The following is a 26,749-nucleotide window of genomic DNA, read 5'->3' as shown; positions in this document are numbered from 1 at the left end:
CCCTGGGTGCGGGAGTCCGAGGCGCGGGCGGGGGGACTCGGGGAGCAGGGAGGAACGCCTTGGGATGGCTGGGAAAGCGCGCTGGGAAAGGAGTGTAAGGTGCGTGGGAGCGCCGGGCGGCTCGGGCGCCGGAGAACCCGCAGGCTGGGGAAGCGTGAGACAGAACTCACCAGGAACAACCCAGTCGCCTGTAATTGCCTTAAAATTTTGCACCGGTCGGCAGTTCTGTGGATGCAGTTTTCTTTCGAATTTCTTTAGCTTATGGACATACGCTATACGCTCTTCGTTGATCTCTATGTACTAAATGTGCAGGCTTAATTTGTAGTTCTACTAAATAACAATTCTCTTCTGTAGACTTAATTTTACCAAGTTAAATTGCAAAACCGCATAAATCTGCAGTTTATTGGACACTGTTGGATTCTTTTGTTGAAAATATAAGAATCTGTGACATTTTTGTGAAGAAACATATGTGTGATTTGACATACTGACAACATATGTTAAATTTGCATAAAGCTGAAACTTGTTAATGTACATTATCATGGATACAGAAAAAACATGGTGACATAAAATCCTGGATAGAATTATTTAACTTTAACAATGCTGAACATTGACTTTATACAATAAAGAACTTGGTAGAGATAAAACTATATTTCCATTTAAATTGTGAACATTGATTGTTTAATTCAGTTAATTGTAGCTTCACAAATTTGGTTGTGGTTTTGGTTGTTTATCTACAGGACTTGTTTGGCTTCAAGGTGTTGGCTGACGACAACTTGCAATTTTTGCTGTCCTCACAAAGCTTTTGGGTTTAGGAAGTGCTTGCCCCTCTCCTCCAGAGAGCAAGGTGAATGTGGAGAAATAAAACTTACTCACAAAGGCTGACTCGCTCTAGGTCTTTGGCGTTCCCATCAAGCTTTACAGAGAAAACAACTTTGTACGCCAAGGGTTGGCATTTAAAAACATAGAAAGAATTAATGTCTTTTGGATGTATTTTCTGTTCCGCTTCTCTGCCAGCTTCAGTTGCTGTTGATGATAAAACTAGCTCTTCTTTGAATGGTTGATCAAGATATTAGACTGAACACTGTCCTCTTGGATTTCCTTCTTGTGCTCTCTTTCCTTTGCCACCTACCTTTGCTGCCTCGGTAGGTCATTAGGAAAAGGTGGTTCCAACACTGATTTCAGTGAGAAGAGTCACAGGCTTAAAAACAGTATAGGAAGATGTTCTGCTTGATGCCACTTGCAGAACTAAATCCTTTCTGAGCAGGTGCAAAGGTGTTTAACCCATTGGTCCTCCTCCTGTTTTCTGAATTACTGAATTCCTCTTAGACAAAGCATAATTAGTAAGTGTAATACCTAAAAGGTTAAAAAAGTTCTGTGTTTCTCCAGAATCTCCAATATTTTATGAGGGGAAGAAATTAGTACATTTTTACTTTTTTCCAGTGTTCTATTTTGGTTTTAAGTATACATGTTCTTAGAAGTTTCCATTAACACAACCAGGGAAGTGCTAAAAACTTGCTACATTTATTCTGTACTTTTCTGGGAATTTCCTAAGTCAAGGAAGGGAAAATGAGAAGTGGAAGGGGGGAAGAGAGGAAAAGAAAAGAAAGGGGAAAGAGAAGCAAGAAAGGAAGAAGGAAAAGAAATGGGAACTAGTACTTTTTGAAAGAAAGGCATTTCAAATGCTGAAGTGCTAGACTGCTTTCTGCAAAATTGCTGTTAACTAGCATATTGTTGCCTCCTGTTTGGTAAAACAGAAATAACTCTTCTGTGAGTGTTGTGCCTTATAAACCTCTTGACCCTGTATCCCAGTTGAAATTTGAAGATGTTTCTCTGGGACTCCAAGGTTTAGGGGCTTTCAGTAGTATATGCCTCACCTCTAGGAATAGCTAGACCTTTTTTTGGTCTACACATATAAGGCTTCTCCTGAGTAGATGCAGGAGATCCTGTCTATGACATTAAATGGTTCCTAGTCCTGATATCAATGAGATAGGGGAGTGAGAGAGCAGCTGGGTGGGTGTCTGGCAGCCAGAAAAGGTCAACCCACCACACCTGGAATCCCCAACAGGGCACCTTAGCATGTATAAATATGTCATCCACCTGCTCCTGGGATAAATGATGATCCAAGCTTGAGGTGAGTAAATAGTCCAACCCAGGGAGTGCCAGTGCTTCTCAGTCCTGCATGGCTTAATATTCTAACTCAAAAATGTCTTGTTGAAAGGCACAATTTAAGGACTAGATTGCATCTGTATTCTGTGTAAATAGAACTGCTTGAAACGCACTACATTTAAGTGTTACACTTCTGATGCAGTGGCCTTTGTGTCCTGAATGCATTTTATGTGAAAAAGATTTTGTTTGATAAGCAAACAAAATAGTTTTCATTAGAAAGCATTAACCAAAGAAAATCATTAGTTTCTTTTAATTCCTAGTCCATTACTTCTAATGAATTATTAGGAAATATAAGGGGAAACCCAAAATCTAAGGGTCTGAGGGTGCTGAACATATAGGTTTTTGCTAGTGAAATCAGGATGAGCCAGGGATGACAAGAATGTTAATGTACTGCAAAACGGGATTGTCATGTTTTTATGCACTTTATGCTTCTACCTATAAATTAAAGCATAACATTACAGATACTATCTTCTCTTTAGAAATGTAATCTGCATAAATTGACAGTTACAAATTTATTTGAATTGAAAGGTTTAAAAAAGCAAAATCAGTTATAATATGTAGTATACAGTATGCATCCATGTAACCACTAGAGCTCACTGGTGTGCTTCTTGCTCTTATTCTGGATGTTTTTTGCAAAAGAAAATACAATAGCTTTCAAGGGTCTTGTCCTCTGTGGAAGACTGAGCTAAAAATCTTCCCAGTGAGACCCTATCACAGTGATTAATGTTACAACATGTTTTACTGTGTCCACTAGTGAAAGTTACCAAAGATTTCAGTGATAACATAATCTCTACAGCATTTAGGAATTTATGACAAGTATTTAATCTCCAAATCCACAAAACCCAGCATGTATTTTTAACTTTCAGTGGGAATTCTGAAAGCTGTAAAATTAAGTTCACATCTGGGACAGTATTGGTGGAAGAGAACCATGCTCAAAAAAAAAAGTTTAGTATTTCCCAGACAGCAAGTGCTCAGTGACAGAGCAGCAGCCCGCTTGATTTAATAGACAGGAGGTGAAAAAAAGAAACTAAAAAGCAAGTTGGAATTTTTGTTGTGTTGCATTCTCTGGTCTGATCCACAGATAGAGTCAATCTGGGCCACAACCTGCCCAGGCTGTTTTCTTCCTTTCAGATATGGGAGAAGTATTTGTGGTCAGATGAATCATTGTAGCGGCTCACTTCCCTCTCCCCACTGTTATGAGTACCCCATGGTTCCTCTCCTGGTGCATGGTTGAATGCATGACATGACATCTGAAATAAGTCTCAAAGAGTTATTGATAGCCTTGAGTAAATCAAAAATATGCCCACCTCTGAGAAACAGGGAATGTATGTCTTCAGTGCATTTTCTAGCATCATTTCTGTATTGTAAAGTCAAGATCAGGAATGCTGTACAGTTAACAGCTCCTGGAGGCTAATTCTGATCTCAGCAATGTGACCATCAGCCCTGAATAGCTCAGCTGAATTGTCTGAAATTGTCTTATATTGCTGAGATGTAGCCTGACCATAAATATAAAATAGAATATCCAGCTATGCCAGAAGAGGATTTGTTTCCTTGCTCAGAGGAAAGCTAACAGACCACCAATTTTAAGGCATTAGCGGTGCAATAAGGTGCTGCAGTCAAACATGGCTATTTCCCTGACAAACTGAAAGAAACCATAAAGTATTGAATTTCAAAACATAATTCTTCAAAGGAAATTTTTCTTAAAAAACCTGCTGATTTTTTTGTAAATACCTTATTCGTAACCAGTCATTACAGTGATGCTTTTCAGCTTAAAAAAATAAAATGTCTAATGTGCAAAATTTAGGAGATTTTTTTCCAATAAAAGTACGGCTCTTCTCGAAGTTTGGTCAACGTAATTGCACTAACTCACACTCTTGTGATTTTTAGTGGTACCTTCACGGCACTTTCATGTCACCAAATTGGGGAAATACTTTGTTTTCTGACCTCTGTACCAAAATTTCCATGTGGAATGTGAAGATGTTTACATACTGTGGGCATGATTTTTAGACAAGGACTTCTCAAATCAAAAGCACAACTCAAAACCTTTAATATTTAGATTCTACTCAGCTGTGGTATTTTGCGTCTCAGTGTTGTAGACATGCCACCAGGGATCAAAGTAATACTATAGGGATCCCACTTTCTTAGTAAAGCAGGCATGTGCCAGCCATCTGTTCTATCTGCTGATAGAAAACAGCAGTAAAGTTTCTCAAAGTTTTGCCAAGAAGAAAAGGGGGGATTTATTGCTCAGCAGAGATGAGTTACAAGGCACCTTGTAGTGTAAGCTGCATCTGGTTTCCATAGTAATTTACACAGCATATGTGTAAACCACACAATTATTCTTTTTACACAGCAGTGTAAACCTGTGTTAAGTAAACAGTTCTTCAAAATTTTCATTGTTTTTCATGTCTATAAATAATCCATTTTTAACAAAAAAAAGCTAGTCATAAAGTATTTTCAGTACTTTTGCAGTAGTAGCTGCAATGTACAACGTAACTGTTGAAAAGCACTGGAGCTAACAAGGACACCTCAAGCTTCAAGACTGTATTTTGTGAAAATGTACAGATTTCACTCACTGAGTTACTAACATTTTTTCTGAAATAGAAAATCCAGGTTTTCCTCTTGTGTTGCCTTCCTCTGTTTCGCTTTCCTATTTGTGGAAGTGAAAATGTTTTCTGGCAACATCACCTCTTTTTACAGACAGTTTCACAGGTATGTTCTTAGTGGTCCAAAGTTAATGCCATTAACAAGTAATGCTATAGAGAAAGAACTAACAAAAATGAGAACTAACTGCAAGAATTTTTCATGTATTTAACATCTTCTCTTGCTTTCACGCTTTCCAAAGAGGTTTATTTGGGGTAGCTAAAACTATTATTGACTTGATTCTAGCCAAGTGGCTTATGTACATACAAAACAAATATAAGAAACCACACTCTTCCTAGGGCATGCAGATGTGTAAGGAATATGGTGTGCCCCAGAGTTTTCTGATATGTAGTAGATATTTGCATCACATTGAACAGAATTTCAAAAGCTGAATACCTTAGCTCAGAACAATGGGTTCCTGATTATTATTTTTAAAGCTTTCAAGAAAATGCATCTCAAAACTTCTGTTTTGCCTTTCTCTGTGTTTACACTTCACTTGTTAGGGTTTGTTCTTCTTTTATTTGCCTTTTTCTGTACAAATTCCACCATCTGAAAGATTCTGCTTTAGTTGTACTAGTTTCTTTTGCTGTGTTGGATTTTTTTTTGTTTTGCTGGGAGGTTTTTGTTTGCTTGTTTGCTTTTTGACAGTTTATTTGTGGCCAAGCTCTTCACTGCATCAAACTGTAGCCCAGACACGGTGGAAATGTAATACCCACCTTGACTGGCTGGCAGGGCTGTGCCTGGTGCAGCCCAGGTCTTCAGCACTGCCTCCCACCACACTCCAGCTGAAGTGAGGAAAAGTGGCACTTAGATAAGCAAGGGGCATTGCTCCAGCTGGAGAGCAGTTGCTAGTGGTCCACCTCAGAGGTCAGTCCTGGGTCTCATGCTCACAGTGAAGCAGCAACCCAAAATCTACCTCAAAAAAAGTAATATAAATAAAGAAAAGACACTGATACTGTTATACAGAGGCACTAGGAGGCTTTACTCAGCTATGATACCTGAAGTCCACAGTATGTTCTGATTACAGCCACTTAGCAATGGCTTTCAAATGTTTGGGGTGGATTTTTTTTCCCCAGCCATACAACAAGAAAACCCCTGGGATTTTTTTTTTGCTTCCAGAATAAAGGTTTGCTTTGTTTTACAACCAGCTGGTGGAGTCCATCTTTTTTCAGCCATACAAGGAAAAATGGGCAATTACCTTTGAGCTGCTTCAGCACTTGCTGTCATCAGTGCTAAATATTTCAATAAATAACCTGAAGACCAAACACCGCTTTCAGAGCTGGTCCCACAAATCCTCTGAAGTTGTCCATTTGCCTGGATAAAAAGCTAGGTAAACCCAGCTGATCCTAAAGGAAATAAATATGCCTATCATCAAACCTGGCAATCTCCCAGACTCAGGTTTTGGCCCATCACCAGGCAAAATAAACTCCCCAAACAGCAGCCCACTAGTGAGAAGATCTGTCCCTGGCTCTGAACACTGAAGCACAGAAACAAGCAGCAAGAGCCAGAGAGCCAGCCTTTGCAATAACAGCTGCCCAGAGAAGCAGAGGGCAGGTTCTTGACCATCCTGACCATCAGAGAACAGAGCTTTCAGTACTGTGATTATGAACCTGATTTTTCTCAGAACACATGGAAGACATGGACAAATCACAGCTTGTTGATGAGCAGAAGTTAAGCTCTCCCTGCAACATTTTCTGCTTGCCCTCAACTTGCAAATGTGTGAATATTCATACAGCCAATGAGAATCTGAGACTTAAAACCTCACAGGCGAATAATCAAGTCCACTGAACGCCTTCTGTAAGGAGTACAAGTACCAACTTCAACCTGTTGCTTTTAAACAGTAGCTAACACTGGTCTCGTTTTGCCAAGTTTGAGCCTTAGCCAGTTCTCTTTCTTGCAGAGGTTTTGGGAAATAAATTGAGCTGTTGAAAGAGAGTCTATTTGAGTAACCAGGTTGAAACAAATTTATTTTCCCATTGTGAAGCCACTCATACATAAAGTTTCTGCAAGCAGCTATGTGGCTGCAATATTTCTTGCAGAGACTGTCAGGGAGAACAGGCAGGTTGTACAGCAGAGCACACTGTCAGAGAGGAAGAAGAGGCAAAATACAGTTATCTGGGTCTGTAATCATGAGCAACAGATGATATGCATAGACATATTAAGAGCTGAGAATTAATTTGCCTGCAGAGCATGTTGGCAGTTACCTTGATTGTTTTGTTTTGTTCTGGCTTTTTTACCTCCTTCCTTCCAGTTTTGCACAGGAACCTCGATATTGCATAGGCTTGATCTGATTTCTGTATTGTCAAGGGAGGGTAGCTGAAAGCTTGTAACCCAAAATGTTAATTCCCTCTGATCAGACCCATGATATGTTGGTATTAGATACAGGGTGGAGCAGCATATACTGATCCTTAAGGGCAAAAATTAAAAGCATTTAGCACATCAAGAACCATGGGTTTCACATTTTTACTTGATCTAACTGTAACTTTCCTTTGATGGGAAAAATTCTGCACCTTATCCTGCCCACTGACAGTGTTCACATTTGAATTGTATTAGTGTGAATATCCTGCTTAGTTATTAGTCCCTTTTTAGTTGTCTTGCCAAATATTCGCAGTAAACTTCATAATTTTTATAATATCATGATGCCACTGTAACTTTAATTCTATGATTCCATGAATCACTTGACACTAGAATTAGATGTAAAACATTTTGACATGCACATCATATTTATATACCTTTATTCATCCAAAAGTAAGGGCTTTCTCATCCTGCAAAATACAATCAAACAGTATAAATTTATTAAATTATGTTAGTTAGGAAATACTGTAAAGGGCAAGGAATCTGAGAGTTTCCAAGCAGGAGGAAGGGTGACCTGGGGGTAAAAAGCTCACAATCTCTGCAAATTCTTGTAGAATCTCTTGCTTTTCAGCCTCTTCCCAAACCAAACAACTCCAACAGAAACTTCTGTCTCTAGATTTATATTTGTGTTCCTGTCCCTGATTGCAAAGACTGAAGTAAGTGCAGTGAAGTCTTTCCCCCTTCCTGATTTAGAGTTGGTGATGGATCATACCGAGGTTCTTCAGCCATTTCTGTGCCCTGTAGTGATGTAGAGAGCAGACCTGACTGCTCAACAAGGTTTGTGGCGTGGAACATTGTTCCCCTCCAGCATTTTTTTTTCTTCCTTAAAGTATTGTGGACCCCATTCAGCCCAGTGCTACTCACTCCATTTATCAATAAAGGCTGGTTTTGGGTGTTTGGGGAATCTCCAGCAGCTTATGACTCCAGCAGAAATTAGGGCTTGTCAGCATATCTGGAATGTACTGAGTAGCAAAAAGAACAAATTGGTCCCAGTCTACAAGAGCAGACCATATTTAACATAGATATTAATCAAGGAATAAATTCTATCTCTGATCTTAGCAAAACTCTTGAATCCCAAATGGGACAGTTGTCATATAGCAGAGTGCAGACTTTTGCTGTCTTTAGACTCCTGCTTGTTTTTCATCTCAGGTAAATTTGGGCTTGGGGAGGTCCACAGATTGATTTCTGAGACTGCTGTTTCTCTTGCATTTTCTCTAATAAAAATGAGGTTAGGGTCTCTGCAAAAGATTCTTCTGGGAAACTTTCAGCTGCTGGCCTTCCCTGGCAGGATTTAGACTGACACAGGATAGGTCAGGTTATCCAGAATTTAAAAAAACACAACAGAAGGATGCAGCTTTCCTAAACTAAACTTCCTGCCTTTCTTAATGGGACTTATTCCTGCAAGTGAGTTTAAAAGGTTTATTTGGAAGCTCAGCTTGACCCTGTGTTGTCAGCAGAGTCCAGGCCTTGTGAAGATGCCTATGCTGCAAATAGACTCAAACAAAGAAAGGTGGTTCAAGACAGCAGGTAAATCAGATTCTAGCTGGGCTGAACTTTCTTCTGCAAGTGCTGGTCTCTGTCCTTTGAGTGTACAGGAAGTCAAGGATGAGCTGGTTTTAAACAAGATACTTCATTTAAATGCTAGGAAATATGCTGGACCTTAGCTCAAAAGACTGGACCTGTGAAGCTGGTACTGTAACCCAGGGATGAAGCTGTGCTGACCTTGCCTATGGAAACCCTGCCTAAAGAAAAGGTGTTTGTAGAACCTGTTCAGTTTCCCATCAGAAACTGGGGATAGGATTATTCTTCTTTACTTTACTCTGAAGAGAAGTCCATCTTGCTTTGAATAATTCAGGTTATAGTTATGGAGGACAGAATTGTGTGGTGGCCTCTCTAGTACATGGAAATATGACAGCAGTAGACATCCATTTAGCAGAGTCTTCATTCAGTAGAAAAATCAGTGTGATTTCAGGTACAACAGCAAACACACAAGTTCCTTTTCAGATAACACTTAGTAAGCTCTTAGTAGTGAATTTAGTTCTTCTTTCACAGTAGTATCTAGAATTTGCTTTGATCAATGATAGCCTGTGAAATAAGAAAAGAATTATTCTAAATTTTCACAAAAAATGTATTTGAAAATCCATGCAATAGATATTAAAGGAGAGCAGTGTTAAGAAAGTCTTTCCTAATGACTAGTCAGGATGAAGTTGAATTTTTGCAACTTTTTGAATTTTAAACACTCGTCTTCCTGTAAAATAAGGCTGAAGACCAGTATCTGCTGAGCAATAAATAAAGAAACGCACAGTCAGAAGTGCAGCAAGCTTTCTGTCACATGGGTACACAAAAGTGGAGGCATCCCTCTTTAAAACCCTTGAAGGACTCCAGTCTGGCAGAAGTTGCTGTGAGATTTCATAACTTTTGAGAAAGTTCGCTGCTTACATTTTGGAGAGATATTTGTATTTATTATACAGGAGTGCCAGTTAAAGCCAAGATTGAAACACATGGACTCAATGAAGGCCAATTATGTGACCTTTGCTCTTTGCCACGCTTTAAACTTGTGTAAGTAATTGATTACACTTTCATGAGATCATAATCAGAAGGTTGTTCTTTGGTAATGGTGTGCTAGTGGAGCTTTATCCTCAACTTCAAAGCTGTTCTGGGAGGCTTAAGAACAAAGGGCTGGAAGTTTGAAGCGTGGCCAAAATGAATCTGTATGCATTATCCATGTTTACCACCATTCAAGAGGTGGATTAGCTTATTCTTCATCTGGGAGCTTTCCCTCATCACATCAGATGAGCCACCATCTCTAAGGTTTACATTTTTGCTCTTAGAACTATTCTGCTTAACTAAATATAGTGTCTGTTCAGATCCCCATCATAACTAGCCTAAATACTTGTTAGTGCGATCACTTCCCTAATTGTAAAGATTTTATTGAAATTATTTTACATTCCCTGTGAAGAATTTTCAGGGTAAATATTAATTATCAATAAATCTATCCAAAGCCTGAAACTGTAAACAGATTATAATCTAAAAATGCCCACTCAGGATCAGCCAACCAAGCTATTCACTTACTTTTCAAACTGTGAGGGGGAGAACCCTGTGGGCTTTTCTCACTGTAAATAGAGCCACATAGAAATGTTGCAGGTGGCAGTGGCAGACCTGCAAAGACTTGTTTTCTTAGGAAGTAACCTGATGAGACAGTGTTGTGTATTTTTTTCTCTAAGAACAATAATAATTTTCTCCTTTTTAATTGGCTTTGGGAGATGGGTATTTTGAACGTCTGTGATCATGAAATGTCCACCAGAGAGAGCACTAATCTTTTCCTGGGTGAACAAAGAATGAATTAGCCCTTGCTGTGCTGGAACAAGAATTAACTCTTCAGGATAATAGCCTTTATCAATTTTTCAGAGCAATATGTTTTGTTGAAGATTTGAAGATAGAAAAGGCGCGTGTATGTTTTTACTTACTTTAAATCTGAACTCTTAATGGTATTTCTCTTTTTGGTATACTGTTTGCTTCTCTCCCCTTCCCCAAAGCAGAATTATCTAATTTTCATCTGTAAGACATAAGAAAAAACAATTTAAAGGAAACTTGTGCACCAGGCCTAGTTCATGCAGAGAAATATTATTCCTTGCTAGAAATTTTCAAGATTTAATTGACCATTCAAATTTGTCAAAACCTTAGTGATTTTGTCTTCTTTTAGTTTAATTATTTTCAAAAGTAACTCTAGTACTAAATGCATTACAGAATGTAATATACTGAAATGCATTACAGAAAATGTGTTAAACAAAAAAAGGCCTAAATATGGGAAGTTGGGCTATTTTGCTTTTGCTTTTGTTTCCAAATAAAGCAAGACAGAGGAGTGAGAAACTCCCAGACTTTCGTCATTGAGGAGCTGTAAATTTGTTGTGACTGTTTTAAGGAAATCGTGCCTGCTGCATGCCTTTGTGTGCGCATGCTTGTGCTTAACCTGGAGGTTGCTGTGCATCTGTTTGCACAAATGCTGCTGTCCAAGGCTCCAGCCTGGTGGAACAGCCCCACTGGCCCCACTGCAGATACCTGCTGCATCAAGGGTTGCCTCTGATCTAAACCAAGACCGTATTGTCATTAGCAGGCTAATGATGGACAGGAATGTGTTCTAGGCTTTTATTTGCACCTCTGTCTCAGGAGCTTGCTTTTTTGGCATGATGATGACTTTCAGAGTTAATGCTGTGCTGGTATACTTGGATTTTTCTTTTTCACCTCTGTTCCTCTCAAATCCCAGTCTTTCTAGCAAGCCCTTCAGCTTCCAGTCTGAGATTGCTTTCAAAAGACTGCTTCAAATGCTAGAATGCCTCCAGAGCTCAGGGTCTGGTGAGAAAAAATATTTGTTCAGAATGACTGAGTAGGAGTCCTGTTTCCCATGTCTCCTAAAGAGCAGACAACTGACAGAAACAATGCCAAATATAATCTAAATCTATTGTGTTGTGACCTCACCAAGCTTCTTGACAGTGATTTTTTAATATTACTTATCTTTATAGAAATTATTTTCTCATTATTTGAAGGAAAAGTTGATGTATTCTGCAAAGATTTCAGACCAGTCCAAAGCATTCTTGGAAGCCTGTAATGTCACCTTTCAAAATCTGAGGCTTCTTTTAAAAGCAAACGATAAATTTCACTTTCCCAATTTCATAAATCATTCTGTTGGAGGACCTGATCTGCCATCCACAGCTGAATGCCACAGGAGACATTAAGCACCAGTTAGTCATCTTCCATTGACAAAATCAGAGTTTTATACCATTCTTCTAAAACCATTAAAACCACAAGTAGTTATTGTTGAAAGTTTCATGCAGGGATGCACTCTATTGTTAAAAAGCCTTCCCTCTTGTGCATGGATTTTCTTCAATCTGCCATGATTTCCTTAATGTGAAAAAAGCAGGCATAGAAGAGGCTCTACAGATTTGTGAGCATTTCACCACAGCATTGTCTAATTACTAGTGTCACGTAATGTATTTTTCTTTACAGTTGCCCATTTCTCTGAGTTCTAGTTTGCATCCTTTTTTTCATTTATTTGAAACAGCAAATATCTCTATTCCTCCTTTTGTGTGCATCTCTGTTTTTTTAACCCTGCTGCTTCAGTCCATTCCCACACCCTTAGCAGGTGATACTGGAAGACAGTCAGATTATCCTGTCTTCTGTGTAAATTGATTTTCTCAGAGCAGGTTTCAGTATCACTTCCTGTTGTTGAGCATGCCTCCCATTTTAGGTTTACCTCTTGAGGCTGACAGCAAGTTTCTGTGTTACACTGAGGTGTGAAAAATGGTTTACCCACTCTGTGACAGGACCAACTCATGGGTTCTGTCCCTAGCACAAAAATGGGCAGTCTGTAGGCAGACACTTTATTATCTGCTTGTCTAAGGAAGCCCCATTATGTTGCTCATTACAGCAGTGTCTAGACTGCACTGCAGTAACAAAATGCTCACATATACGTATATATTCCTACTCTGGCCAGACTCCTTCAATGGCCTGGTAAGCTCAGTACGGATAATCTTTGCTGGAATTCATCTCACTTTGCTTCATGTTTCATCTTGGAAGACAGACCAACTTCTCTGACCTAATGCAGTTAATATCTTGGAGAAGCAATGGTCCATGCTGTAAACACCTAACAAACACATACATTGTCTCACTTCGTGACTTTATTTATGGCATATGCAGCTGTGAGCATCTGCTATGGATAATGCAGGGTAGAATCTTCCAGTGTGTGCATAGCTAGAAATATTTGTGGATCTGGGATAAAAAGGAACTTCTTTGATGTGTTTCTTTCTTTAAATATAGAAAATTGGCATTAAAATATATTTGCCATTTAATTGATAGCAGAACATTCACCACTGATCTCTTTAAAATAATGAGAAGAAAATATAGTTAATTTCTTACATCTACTTTCAAAGCTAACATACATTTGGTTCTTAATTAGAAAGGGTGCAGATTTCATTAGGTTATTGAACCATAACATACAACAGTTCAAGCTGCTTTGCTTTGCTTTAGGTACTACAATTCTCTGTCTGTCACATAAAAGGAAGAAAACATAAAGCATATTATTGTGAGTTCTTTAATAAAACATGAAAGAAAAAAACAGGCAGAAACAACATGGCATTTGAATGATAAGAGAACTTCAGTGCAGTAGATCTTGACCAAGGAAGGGAGATCTGTAGGAGTTTTAACTGTATATCATTTAAAACCAAACTGCCGACAGATGTTTTCTGCAATACTTGTTAGAGGGCTTCATTATTTTTATAACCTTTTAAATTCCTCTGATTTATAGAAAACAGCCATTCAAAGTCCATAAAAGTTAATCCCGACCAAGGAATTATTTGCCTAAAGTGAAATTTCCTCTCTCCGCTTTACCCACATGGGGAACTGTTAAAGGGCAGCTGCTTGGGGCTACCTGCTGCCTGAAAGCACCAACTCCCCAGACCGTTCACACAAGATCTGCAGGGGTCCTTGCCTCAGTTTCTGGGGACCTCAAACAAAGATTTTCCACAGAAATAAAGCATACTTCTCCTTAGGTGCTTCCTGAAGTCAAGGTAAAAGTCCTTTGTCCATGCAAAGTGTGCAATTGTCAGTGATCAGCAATTTAATGCAAACCCCATTTGCTTCACCACCTTTGACAACACTGTTCATCTAAGATCCAAAGAGTTTGTAGGCTGGCTTAAAAAAACAAAATAAAGCAAAAACCAAACCAAACCAAACCAAACAAACAAACAAAAAAAAACCCCAAAACCATGAGAGTGCCTTTATAATGGAAAAGGGATTACAGATTATGGATTTTTTCCCTTTACTGCCAACAATATCAAAGCAAATTTCGTTCTCACTACCAGGTCACTCACAATGACCATGGACAGCATAAATTACAGTAGTGACTGGAAAATATTTTAATTCCACAGACCTATATCTTCAATTAACCATCATCACTAAATTTCATGGTAGGCTGAAGCATGGTAAATATTTGCTGAGAGCATGTTATTTGCTTTTCACTCATGAGGATTAATGCAAGTTAATCGGCAATCAACTCCAGTTACAGCAGGACAATACTGGAGACTCAATACAGGGTTAGTGTCAATACAGATTTTCTCCAAATAGATAGGATTTATGGTAGTCAAATCATTTTTAGATTCACAGATTTGAGGAGTTAAACTACTCTGCTTCACTGTGTAGCCTCTGTAGACTGAGATTTTTGTATATAACTTTTATGTCAAAATTTAACCAACTCAATCCAGTACACATGATTTGCAAACATACTCTGCAGCACATGACTTTGAAGTTATGCTAGCTGGATCTATCTGAGGTGTTTCAGATCTTAGATACTATCATTTCAAGAAGTTCAGTTTCTGTCAACTCAGCAGATGTACAAACCCTTGCAGAGAAATAGTGAGAGCAGTTATCTCTTCCCCAGGGCAATGTTTGGCTTTCCTTCTGAGCAGCCTATTGCTTGTGCAATGTCTCTTCCCATCTTTTGAACATGCCATCAGAGCATACTCCTGCCTCAGGCACTAACCACTGCCTTGCCTCTACCGTAGTTAGAGGAATTTCCTTGAGCGGCAGTGAGTATTGTGGCTCGTGCAGCAATGGATCCCTTTTTCCATGGGGAACTTTCTTGTCTTTATCCTTAGGCTCTAGACAATTTGCTCTAAAAAATGAGATTCCAGTCCTTTTCCTACAAATTGGGAATCTGGCTCACAAGCTGACCTTCTACAACAGTGTGTTTGGAATGGAAATACGGAAGTGGAGCTATTTGGTCTAGTTACCAGTTGTTGTTTACTAGAATAGTAAAAACATAATGTTTTAATATCCTAGGTCATAACTCATTATGACCTGGTTTAGATATGACCAAACATCAAAGCTAACCAATGAGAAACAGACAGTGGAGCCTTGAATCACTCACTGCACTATTCCATAGATGTGTGGAGACATACAATTATTTTTCTGAACCAAAGTTTTATTTGAAAACAAAAATATTCACAATCTGACTTTATGGCCTTTTTTCATATTTTGGCATGGTATATTGTATTGGAAAAAAAAGTCTTTAATTAAAAGCAGCATTTTGAACATTACCCCAGACTTCATTTTGCATCTCTGGTTTTACTGTTCCTCTCCATGTCCTGTCTCCTCACACATTCATTCCATGTGTTTAACCCCTACTTAAAACCTTTCATTGTTTCCTGTCCTATTGTTTTGCAAGTCCTCCTCTGAGGTCTCTGTGCCTACGCAACACTCTCTGAAGATTGTCCATGTGGAGTGTAGTCCCTCATGCCCTCTCCTCTGTGTTATGGGGTCTCCTTATTGTCCCTACAGAGCAAGAGGATGTGCTGCCAGGGCTGATCAGGAATTTCATAACAACCATTCTACCCAAGTCATGAGTGCTTTTCTGGTGTCATCAGTCCTTGTTGTACTAGGGAGCCAGGATATTACAGGAGAAAAAGGACCTTGTTCTGGCTAAGGACATGGACAGACATCTTATAGACATAAACTAGCTATCGTTTATCAGCCCAAATTTTGGCTTTAGTCTCTCTTTGCTGCACTGTTTTGTCTAAAAGGTAGGCAGAACAGTAGTGTCTACTGTCAGTGAGCAGACTGAAACACATTTTTGCCAGTGCCTATGCTAAGGTCTCAAGTATTTACCTGAGAACAGCAGATAGAATTACCTGCAATCTCTTGTATGCTTCATGGTAAATGAGATGCCACAATTTAACATAAAAGTTTCATTTCCACTTGCTCTACACACCAGCAGTTGTGCTACTGACAGTAGTGGAAGCCTCTAGTGACTGGCTAAGGTGCGTACATCTCAGGTGTATGCAGTGTGTGCAGCCACACTGCAGACACATGATGGCACTTTGCATCAAATATGAAGAAATTTGAACAGATGACCCAATGGGAGGCCAGGCTCCCATGGACAAAAGTACCAGAGCCTACAATTTGTGCCACAATGCAGGTGCTTATGGGGGGTTGGATTAAGGTAGTGGAAAGTAGTTTTTAAATCATGCCGACATTTTTTAGACATCGCCAAAACAGATCACTGATGTTGCAGTTAATGTGTGACATGAAGCCAGCTTGATAGGAGAGTTCTCAGCTCCACACTTGGAGCAATGTAGTGGAGCAGGGTTGAACAAGGCAGTGTCAGAGCTGTAAACAAAACATGTGTCCTGCTGTGGTGCCCCAGTAGCGTGGCTACTCACTGCCTGGCACTGTTTACCCAAGGTGCTATGCTGTGCAGATCAACCAAGAGCAAGCCTGGAAAATCTCATGCCACACTTGTATGTGCCGATGTCCTTTAAACTGCGCTTGTGGTACAGGTAGGTCATCCAGGCTCACCAGTCAGTTCCAAGAGGATTCTGCCCAAAAATCCTGTGTATGGTCACTTGCAATCTATGAAATAAGAGGAAATGAACTGAAAATTATGTTTAGATGAAGAAGCACTCAGGGAAATTATAGAAACTAATCCAATGAATGGCATCATGAAAAGTGTAGTAGTTCTGCTATAGTTTATGTACTCAATAGTTTGCTTCTGTGAATACAATTAAAATAAATATAGATTTTTTCATTTATTTTGTCGTAGGCCGAGTACTACTATGAATTCCTGTCTTTGCACTCTTTGGATAAAGGCATAATGGCTGATCCAACTATAAATATCCCCCTGCTTGGAACAGTTCCTCATAAAGCATCAGGTTTGTACTGTTGATATTATAAATTTTGTTTCTGTAAAATATATTCTACAGCCAGTACAGTCTAAATATTTCATTATGAATTGTAGTTCTGAAGTTTATTGCCTAAAGCAATGCTTGCCACCAGACAGTTTGTAATTGCCTTGCCTAAGTCCAGCAGTATATTTTGTCTGAGTCAAGACACATGAAGGTCTTATGTGTAGATAAATCAGCAGAAACTTGTGCAAAACTGTTGCATAGAATTCACGAATGCTATTACTTAAGTTGTACAAGTCTTGGAAAACAAATTCTTTGATCACTATCAGAAAAGTTATCAAAATATTCTGTTTCTCAGAAGTTGCAGTTTGTGGATGTTTTGCTTTCATTTGGGGTCATCAGGCATTCAGTTCAAAGACACAAGTTCTAGTTTAGGATATTATCACTTATAATTTATCATTTATCCCCTAGTTGTGCATTCTTAATCCTTCACTGGAATTTACAGCGTCACAGCAGAGGCTGAGCCCAAGCAGATGCAAACGCTCCAGAAATGCCATGGTGCATAGTGAGCTGATTTGAGTAAAAAAGATTTCCATGAAAGATTATTGAATCTGGTTAGTTCTGAAGTGCATAAATAACAGTTTATGTGATCTGTTTCAGGGTTCATATGTGGTAGCCTCTGGTAGGAAGGCAGAAATATGTATCTGGATGACAGTGGTGTCTTAGTGATCATCGTTTCCTAAATTGCCTTAGCCAACCAGTGGGATAAATGTGGGAAAGAAATGAGCAATAAAACAGGAGGATTGGACTGCAAATGAAGCACTGATATACAAGTTTTCATCTTTGATGAGTCTTTATTCCTTCTCTCTTTTTCAGTGGATAAATTCTGAAAGGTTGTGTATAATATTCTCCATTTTCAGTTTGCAGTAGATTGGCATTGAAGTAATGTTTCAATACCCCTTTTTGCCATGACACCTGGAATTTAGCATGAACGATTGGTCTCTCTATTCAGTGTGGATTGAAGCAGTGGTATTGAAAATAGATTTGGGTGAAAGATGGTATGATATTTGTACCACAACTGCTGCAATTGAATTGGTTCCAAGCCCAATGAATGTCAAATAAAGATCCTTAAAAGCAACCTAAAAGTCACAGGGGCCAAGTTGTTGTTAAGCATTATTTCCATCTCCTTGTAAAGCAGGTGAGATATGTGAAAAGCACTCTCTGCTGCCCTCAGCACTCTCTAATTTTACCTAGTTTCTCCTTTAATTTGTAACTATCTAGACAGGCTAGACCAAAATTACCCTTTTCTGATTGTGTTTAGGAAAACTTAATCTAAAAGTGCAGGGAGGCCAGAGATGAGAGCTCACAGTTGCAGCAGGAGGTCTGTTAACCATAATGATGGGAGATGTTATTGAAGCCAAAAAGGACTTACCCTGTTGGCTGCACTGGTACCTCAGTTCCAGGGCTAATAGGGTCTTGTCTGTGGTGTTCCCTTACATGGATCATGTGCAGGGCACCACTGCACTGGGTGTATATATAAGCAATATTTAAGTGCTTTGGTGTTCCAGTGCTCAGTACCCATACAGTACTTGAAGCATGTCACTGTTAATGGTGAGACAGTACTGTTATGGTGGGGTTTTTACAGTCCTTGTTAGCTGGCCAAAACTAACTAAGTAGTCCTAAGTAAATACATGCTATCAAGGTAGTGATTGTTTGCTACTTTGTAGTTACTGCTGTAATTTAAATGTTGACAAAACAGAGTTGACAAATCTAGTCTAGTTTGCCTGGATCTACTGCATTACCAAAGACTTTTTCTATATATACAGATGTCAGAAGAAATTCAACCACAAGCTTGTATTTAGTAACAAATCAGCATTTATGGTATTTTTTGAAAAAGTGTTTTTGCCCAAAGAAAATTAATTGCCTTTACAGACAGTTAAGGAGAAATAAAAGGGGAAAGACAATTATAATAAACATGAGCATGGGAAACAAGAATGAGGATTAACTCATACCTTATTCAGAGGTAATTAAACCAATGGTTTTATAAAAATCAGTGGACTCTTGAAACTTCTTTGAGGATATCTGTCTCCATATAAGGCATATGAAGAGCTTTAGTGCAGTAGGGCCTCTCTAGCCCTGTATTTGCCTTATGGCCAGTGGTGGCCATAAGAAGACCTGTGGAAGAGCAAAAGGAGGACAAGCACATATGATACTTCCATTTACCCTCTCAGCTTTTACTACCTTCAGCTTGATTTCCTGTGTCTTAAGTGATTTGTCTACTTTGTAAGCTCACATGAGTTATAGATCTCTCTAGTACTTCTCCAGGCGGTCCTTGAGTCCATATCATCTTCTGTTATCTCAAATCACCTTGGCAAGGAGTTCACTGACATCCATTGCATGAAGATCCCCCTCCTGTCATTTCAAGTCTGGCTGCAACAGCTTCATCTGATAGGCACTGGTCCTTGCACTGGTAGAGACAGTAGCCAATCTATACTGATCATCCTATCCATGGTTTTGTACACATCTATTATGTATTCCCTGATTTTTTTTCTCTTTACCAGACTTTGAAGAGTCACAACCTACTCAATTGCTTCTCTTTGGATGCAGCCTTGTCCTTCTCAGCATTCTCTAATTCAGTATATCCTGAGATGAGGTACCAAATTCTCCTTGGATTTAAGTGAGATTTAAATCACCTACGTTCCTTAGACTTATTTGAAAACCCATTCCCAAGTCCCAGAGTTGGTAGCTGATTCAGTGCTCACAACATGGATATTGTTATACCTAAACACATGGTAAGATGTCAAGAAGGCTGGAGATGCTTTTCAGTGGGATCTTAAAGAGCTAAGACTGTTCAGCTTGTGCAAAAGAAGATATTTGGGAGGAGTGTGGATATCTGCCTAATGAGAAGTAGCTGGCTTCTCATTTCTGACTGAAGGGGAAAGCCTGTGAAGGTCCAGTGATTCAATCTGAGGTTAGCAAGTTCAAAACAAAGTGAGTCATTTTTGTGGCAGTGATTAACATCTTGAACATCACACTCAGAGAGGTAAACACAGCTATAGGTCTGTGCCAGGAGCAATGTAGTGGCCTGTGACTGAGAAAGAGCTGGCCCCCTAAGTGACCTGAGTTGGCCCCTCCTGTCCCTGTCTGACCCAGGCAGTGCAGTGCTGGTGCAGGCTGCTGTGACCAGGCTGCTGGCACAACGCTACTTCGTGCATTTCTTGCAGCCCCCACAGTCCACCAGCCAGGCTCAGGATCCTTCTCTCTCTGCCCACTGCCAGTGTTGAGACATTAAAATATAGGTGCTGAACATCCAAAGATGCTGAAAATCTCTCCAAGCTCAGCGGCAGAAATCAGTGTCTTCTCTGAGTGCAACACCATCTCTGCTCTGTCTGCCGTGCTGGTAGAATTGCAGTGGGCTGCAGGACTGTGTATGGGCTCCCTCTCCCCTCCAAACCTTTCATGCCTGCTTCTGTTGAGATTGGTCATTCAGAGCTGTCCCTTTAGCAGTCCCACCAGAGACTAAAGGTGGGTTTTGTTGTTGGCTTTGGCATATTTGCTTAGTGGGTAAGGCAATTGCTTGCAAACTTGAAGGGCTTGCAGACATACAGGAGTTACTCTCAGCCTGCTTCTACTGAAGACAATTTAGAGAACCTCAGTTTCCTAAGCGGAGGGAAAAGGCATGACCTCCCAGACAAAAGGTATTAAACCTGCATCCTCTGCATCCTAGGAGAGCATTCTAATTACTACCTAAAATTAAATTAGATTTCAGTCACTAGGTTTCCTTAGGTTACTTTTCAAATCTGTTAAACTTTCCTTGTTCCCGTTAGAGCCACAAGCTCTGCAGCCCTGGATACAAGTGCTCCAGAGGATACAGAAATGTATATGTGCAGGAGAGGCTGTTTTCTGGCCTGGTGGTAGGAGGATGGTTAACAGAAAGAAGTCCATGTCTGTGATTCCCTCTCCTTGTTTTTAGCCAGTGATGGACAAATGTAGACTGCATCCTGAATTAGTGAAGCAGGGACCCGAGCTGAGGTTTGCCCTACTGCAGCTCTGCTCAGCACCGTGATGGGCCACAGGAGCTCATGGCCATGTTTTTTGATGCAAGGGACTTCTCTCTTTGGTTTGACTGTGGTGCTGTTGGTGGGTACTTAGCATTATTCAAACAGGCATAAAAATGCAAAGACTCAGGAAGAGCTTAGGGGCTTTATTTCAACTCTGAACCACCACAAAGTTCAGCCAGGATCCAGGTGGTTTTTGCTCACAGGAGGGTCCTTTACTGCATATCTGTGTGCCTAGCTGTTCAGACACATGGTAAGTCCAAAAATTCCAGAGTGATCAGTGCTGGAATAAAAGGTTTATGATCTGTGGCCTTGGATTCTAGGGATGCATTGCTGAGTTTTTCCCTAAGCTTTTAAACCACAGTCAGATCTCAGGGGAGTTCAGGGGTTGCTACCGATTCAGTGCAATCTAGATACAGCTGTAGTGCTGTCATTAACAGTCTGCCACATCTTCCTCTCCATTGCAATTTGTTCGACTAAAACACATCCTAATCCAAGCACTGATCTCCTGCACTTATGCTATAAGAAGGTTACTACAGTTTGAGAAGTTCACAGCATTTAAAATGTGTTTTTAAATAATCAACTGTAGGAGTTTCCTTCTTGCCACCTGGTTGCATGGTTTTGATCTTTGCAAAGGTTGATGCAAAAGCCCTTTGACTATGTAATTGCTTTAGAATGAGAACTGCAAGGGACCTTTCAGTTTGCAGGACTTACCAGAGGCAGAATGTGTTTTAGCAATAAATTCTTCTATATTTTACCAAGGCACCAAATAACAAAAATGGCCAAATTATGGCTTGCAAAATTTTTATAACAAGCAATCTAAAACAACCTAAATGTTGGGCTTTTGGCTCTGTATTTTATTCGGAAATCTCAGACCAACTTCAAAAGAAAGGAATAAACAATTTCTATTAGTTGGATTTGACTTATTAAGCAGCTAAGAAGAGCCAATTTTGTAGAAAAGAGATAAAATAATTTCATCTGAAGATTATCTGAGAGCACTTGTGACAATCACAACAGAGAATTCCATAGTTCTGAGGTATTTGACTTACTTCATCATTAAAATACTCCAGATTTACTGGCCTTAATTAGTTGCTTAAACTCTTTGTATTTCAAAAGTGTTTGAATATTTTTCCTGGAAAGGCAATGTCCAAATGTCACTACGCTTAACTAGTTGTCAGAGTGAGGTGTCTATGTCTTTTTTTTAAAAACTGCCCCCATGATAATACTTATCAAGTGTACCATTTTGTCAGCACTTTATGGAGTAAGTTTTGGTTAGATCAGTATCTTATTTAGGTAATAATTGCAATACCCAAATGAGGAAAAACTTACCTAAAGTAGCTTTTTTTTCCCAAAATATATGTTTTTACAGAAGTTATAGAAAATTTAGCATAGAAATGACCAATTAATCTCAGAAAATTAAAAGTAGGCTTTCAGCTTGTTTTGATATATCCTCAGATACTTCCACACGAGTAATTTTTCCATCTGCAAGAAAAGTATGGTTGTGTTAAGACCACTGTCTGTGCTATAGGCTCTTGGGGTTATTTCAGCAAATGAGCACAAGCTCTTCTCCTGTCCTGCTTTAGTTCTAACCCTAGAGCCACCTCTGAATAAAGGGATTTGTGTTACATTGTTTCATCAATGGCATTCCTCCAAAGTTTAAATACATCCATAATATTTTTTTAGTATTGCAATGTATACTTTTATATGTATGTGTATTTGTGCACGTAAATATAAGTGTTATTGGTATTATTATCCTTTTAGTTGTTCAGGTTGGATTTCCTTGCCTTGGAAAACAAGATGGGGTCGCTGCATTTGAAGTGAATGTGATCATAATGAATTCAGAAGGCAATATTATTCTCCAGACGCCTCAGAATGCCATCTTCTTTAAAACCTGTCAGCAAGGTAACACTGAAGAAAACATACTGCAATGCTGTTAGACCAGGTCACCTAACTGTCTTATGTTTCATTTAGAGTAAGAACTAGAGAGGATGGAAATGAAGCAATCACACAATGTGTAGCAATCATGGTGAATTCCAGGCTTTCTGGCTCTGTGTGCATTTGCTGATCATTTACTGCATGTTTACTGAGCCTTTTCTTACAGAACTCCCTTAGCAGACTGGGTTGGAGGCATTTCTTCCTCCTCCTGTTCACTGCTCATCACATTAACATCAGTAGGATGGTAATTAAGGACATTGATAGAGATGTATCATATGAAAAGCCTCTTTTAGCAAACAATTTGAGGTGCTTGGAGGAGAGCTAGTTCTGTGAAAGCAGGCTGAGGTTAATGTTTCCAGAAATGACACATCATCAGGGGAACTGACCTTCTGGGACCTACAGTGGGGACACGGGTATCAATTAATGCTGTCAGTGCCTTGGTTCCAGCTTGCTGCTGTTAGGTCTCTAAATCTCAAACTTGCACATCCAAAGTGAATACAAAAGTCTTAAATAAGAAAATTTCTGCAAAACTTGGCTTCACCTTCTCTGTAGCTCAGGTGCAACCTCTTGGCTTTTGATACAGGTAAAATGGTAGAACTTGGTGTTCAGTACTTCCACTTATCAAGCAGTAAACACACAGAGGACACACTGGTAGAAGAAAAGCCATGAAGTTTTTGCAGTATTTGCTTGGAAAAGAGAGCAGTTGTTCAATTAACTGATCTATGAACCATAAGCACTATGTAATAAGACTTTCTGAATTAATTTGATATGCCACAAACAACTATAATTATCATTTTAAGCTGAGGCTATGGAAATTGAAAAATCAGTGTCTAAGATAAAATAATTATCCCATATCATGTGCAATTGTATCAAATTAACTCATGAGACGGCTGACGTACAAAGAACAAGAATTTTTCTTTTCTATTAAATCTTTGTTCATAGTCCCACATTTTCTTCTCTGCACTATTTTCTCTGAGATAATTGGCTGTACTGTGGCTTCAAAGACTGAGCAGTGGGAGCAAGAGCTGTTTATTCTTTGAAACCTCACTATGCCCAAATAGCAAAGCTGCTTGTCCCCTTTGAAGCCTTGCTGCTGCCAATTAGCCCAGGGAAAGTGGAGGAGGGGGAGAAGAAGTGGGCAGAGAATCAGGAAGAAAAATTGAGGCTTAAAGTACACAAAATCAATTAGATCTCATGTATGAAGTTGTGTGTCCGGTGCAAATACAACATAAAACTTTTCCTATCTTTTTATTTTCAGTTCAGCTCAAAGATACTGAACTCAATAAACTTTGGAAATAGCATTGGAGTATTCTAATAGGGAGAGCAGAGTTACAGGTCTGTATTTTGGAAAATAGTGGTTTAAAGAGGAAGGGCTCCAAACTCAGTTTAGTAGTAGCAGTCATCCAAGTTATCATTTCTGTGTTATTATTTGTTGTTACCATTTTTATATGAGTTGTAATATCAAACAATTTAGCAGTGTTGCATCATATGACCTCTCAAGAAACCTGGAGTTGATTATTGTCCCAGTCCTTTGTTCGTGGAGCCAGCTGAAAGACACAAGGAAGATTTTCCAAACTTTAGAGACATGCAGAGGAGGAGCTTTCTCACATCATTTCTTCCAGACCACAAGGGAATAACTCCCATTACTGCCCTGTGTCTAGTAAAGTGTAAACAGCAGTGTTTTAGGACTGATGCTGAGAAGGATAAGAATGTCTTTAGTGGTTGGTATTAGGTAGGTGTGAGTTTCCTTCCTCTGAAAGATATCATATATGGTGAAGACCTCCTGTCAGGGCCCTAGTCACTGATTCCAGTTATTCTTGGCCATACTGAAAGGACCCAGCAGAGGTAATGGGGGGAGCAATGGAGCAATTTTGTGGATAAGAGAGAATTTGTTGTGGCTAAAAGGTGGTCACAAAGAAAAAATATATATTTTCCTACTTTTCTGCTTGAAATTGAATGTATTTAAGCATGCATTTTTTTGGTAATGAACAGCAGCTCTGCATTTAAGTACAAAGAGAGAAGCATTTCCAGAAAAAGTCCTAGAATACAGTGTTAGAAACAAAAATCCTTTACTACAACTACTACAGCTGCAGACGGCCTTACTTTTAAGGCATATCATTTTACCTCCGAGGTTTTGAACCTTCTCACTTGGAATGTCACACAACAGAGAATCAAGATGAGGAGGTTGCGCCTACCACTGATCCCTACTGATGTTAAGTTTTTCTAATGGGAATAGGCAGTCTCTCCTGGCTGCCTTATTCTCTGTGAGGGATCTGGGAAGGCATTTTTGAGTACCTGTTTTTCTACCAAGCAGCCCTTTTTGATGATGTTCCATAGGGCTTGCCTTCTTGTTTGATGGACTCTGGTGTTTTGAGGATGGTGGTGGCACCCAGAAGTATCTCTCATACTTGTATAATCCTGCCAGTGTTGCCAAATGCTTTTACGTCTTTGATCAATAATTGAGATATGAATGAGAGTTGATGATGATGCAGAACTGTTGTGCAGGAGTGCTTTCATCTTCCTTTCTGGCCTTCTTCCATTTAGCCTTGATGCTCACTCTTTCATGTGAACACAGATTTCATCGTTGTCACCTCAGTATTAACAGATGTGGTAATTAATGCAATGCAGGTTGCAGTAATGTCTACTTCAGGCTGCAGAAATCGAAACTGGTCCTGCATACTAAGGGTAGGTCTAACCAGCCATGCAAGTTCTGCACTAAGTTGCCTGCTCATTTCCACACAGAAAATAAAGTACTGGACTGAGCAGAGCATCCACATTGCTCATGCACTTATAAAGCAGTAGAGAAATGAAAATACAGAGTCCACCAACAAGTGCAGCACCCGTGTGAACATGTGATGGAACATCTATTTGTAGACTACTAAAAGAGAAACTAATTTATCTTGAATAAATCTTAGCTGAATTTCCATTTCTTCAGTGTTTGTCTGCCAGCAAATATTTTAACTCTTGTGTCAAAGAAATACATTAATCCTACTGAGGTCTGGCTGGCAGCTGAAGTATATAACATTTTAATTAAGATTGTTGTTATATTTTATGAAGCGGAATGTCCAGGAGGATGCAGAAATGGAGGGGTTTGCAACGAAAGACATGTCTGTGAATGTCCTGATGGATTTTATGGGCCTCATTGTGAGAAAGGTAATTTAATAAAGAATCTCAACTGTCTTCTTTACCACAATCTCAAAAAAACTGTATCTCCTACACTGTAGGCTCTCCAAAAATTAAGAATGGCCTGTTCTGAAGATTTTGTATATTTTGAGTTCATAATGTAAGAGAATTGTTATTGCCATCCATGGTCTAGTGGAAATACGAATTGCTTACATGAAAAACATTTTCTCTTTCACAAATTGCTTTTAACAAAAACTGATGCAATAGCTAAGTGATCCCTAATCACAGGGAATCCATCTGGCAAGAAGATTAAGTAAAATTCTTCTGCTAATGAGGACTAGCTGTGAAACAAAGGACAGTACTTTAGTTGCTCTGCATTTGTTTATTTGCAGATAAGATCAGATTTGTAAGCAGGCTGAAAACAAAAATGGGAGGATGAAGGGAAGATTCTCTTTCTCTTCCATGAGTGGATAATAGCCCAAACCAACGTTTCCAGGAGTGAAGAACCAGGAAATTGGTGTGACTTGGCAAGGAAACTAGATCTTCTCCCTATCCCTCCCTTTCTTTTCCCAGTGGCAGTGCCTCCCTAGGGTGACTGGAGATGCCTATCCCCATAGGCATCCTACTCCAATACAATCATTCATTCCCAGATACTCTGGCTACATCAAAAATATTAAATACAAAGGATTAAGGACTGTTCTCTGGCCTGGAGAGTGACTGGCACAGCTTACTTTCATATGTTTAATAAACTCTTGCCTTCCAACAAACCCATTACAAACTCACTCCTGGGAGGAGCCT

General features: G+C 39.4%; 1 protein-coding gene across 1 annotated transcript in view; it reads left to right on the top strand.

The window, feature by feature from the left end:
* Positions 1 to 26,749, top strand: part of WIF1 (WNT inhibitory factor 1) — a 37,325-nt gene that overhangs the window by 531 nt on the left and 10,045 nt on the right. The window contains exons 3-5 of the mRNA XM_068190132.1: positions 16,754 to 16,862; positions 22,655 to 22,795; positions 25,886 to 25,981. Coding sequence (XP_068046233.1) covers positions 16,754 to 16,862; positions 22,655 to 22,795; positions 25,886 to 25,981 — 346 coding nt within the window. The remainder of the gene's footprint in view (positions 1 to 16,753; positions 16,863 to 22,654; positions 22,796 to 25,885; positions 25,982 to 26,749) is intronic.

Source organism: Anomalospiza imberbis, chromosome 5 (genome assembly GCF_031753505.1).
Source record: "Anomalospiza imberbis isolate Cuckoo-Finch-1a 21T00152 chromosome 5, ASM3175350v1, whole genome shotgun sequence".
Lineage (NCBI taxonomy): Eukaryota > Metazoa > Chordata > Aves > Passeriformes > Viduidae > Anomalospiza > Anomalospiza imberbis.
Note: the sequence above shows the minus strand (reverse complement) of the source record. Positions and strands in the feature narration are given on the sequence as shown.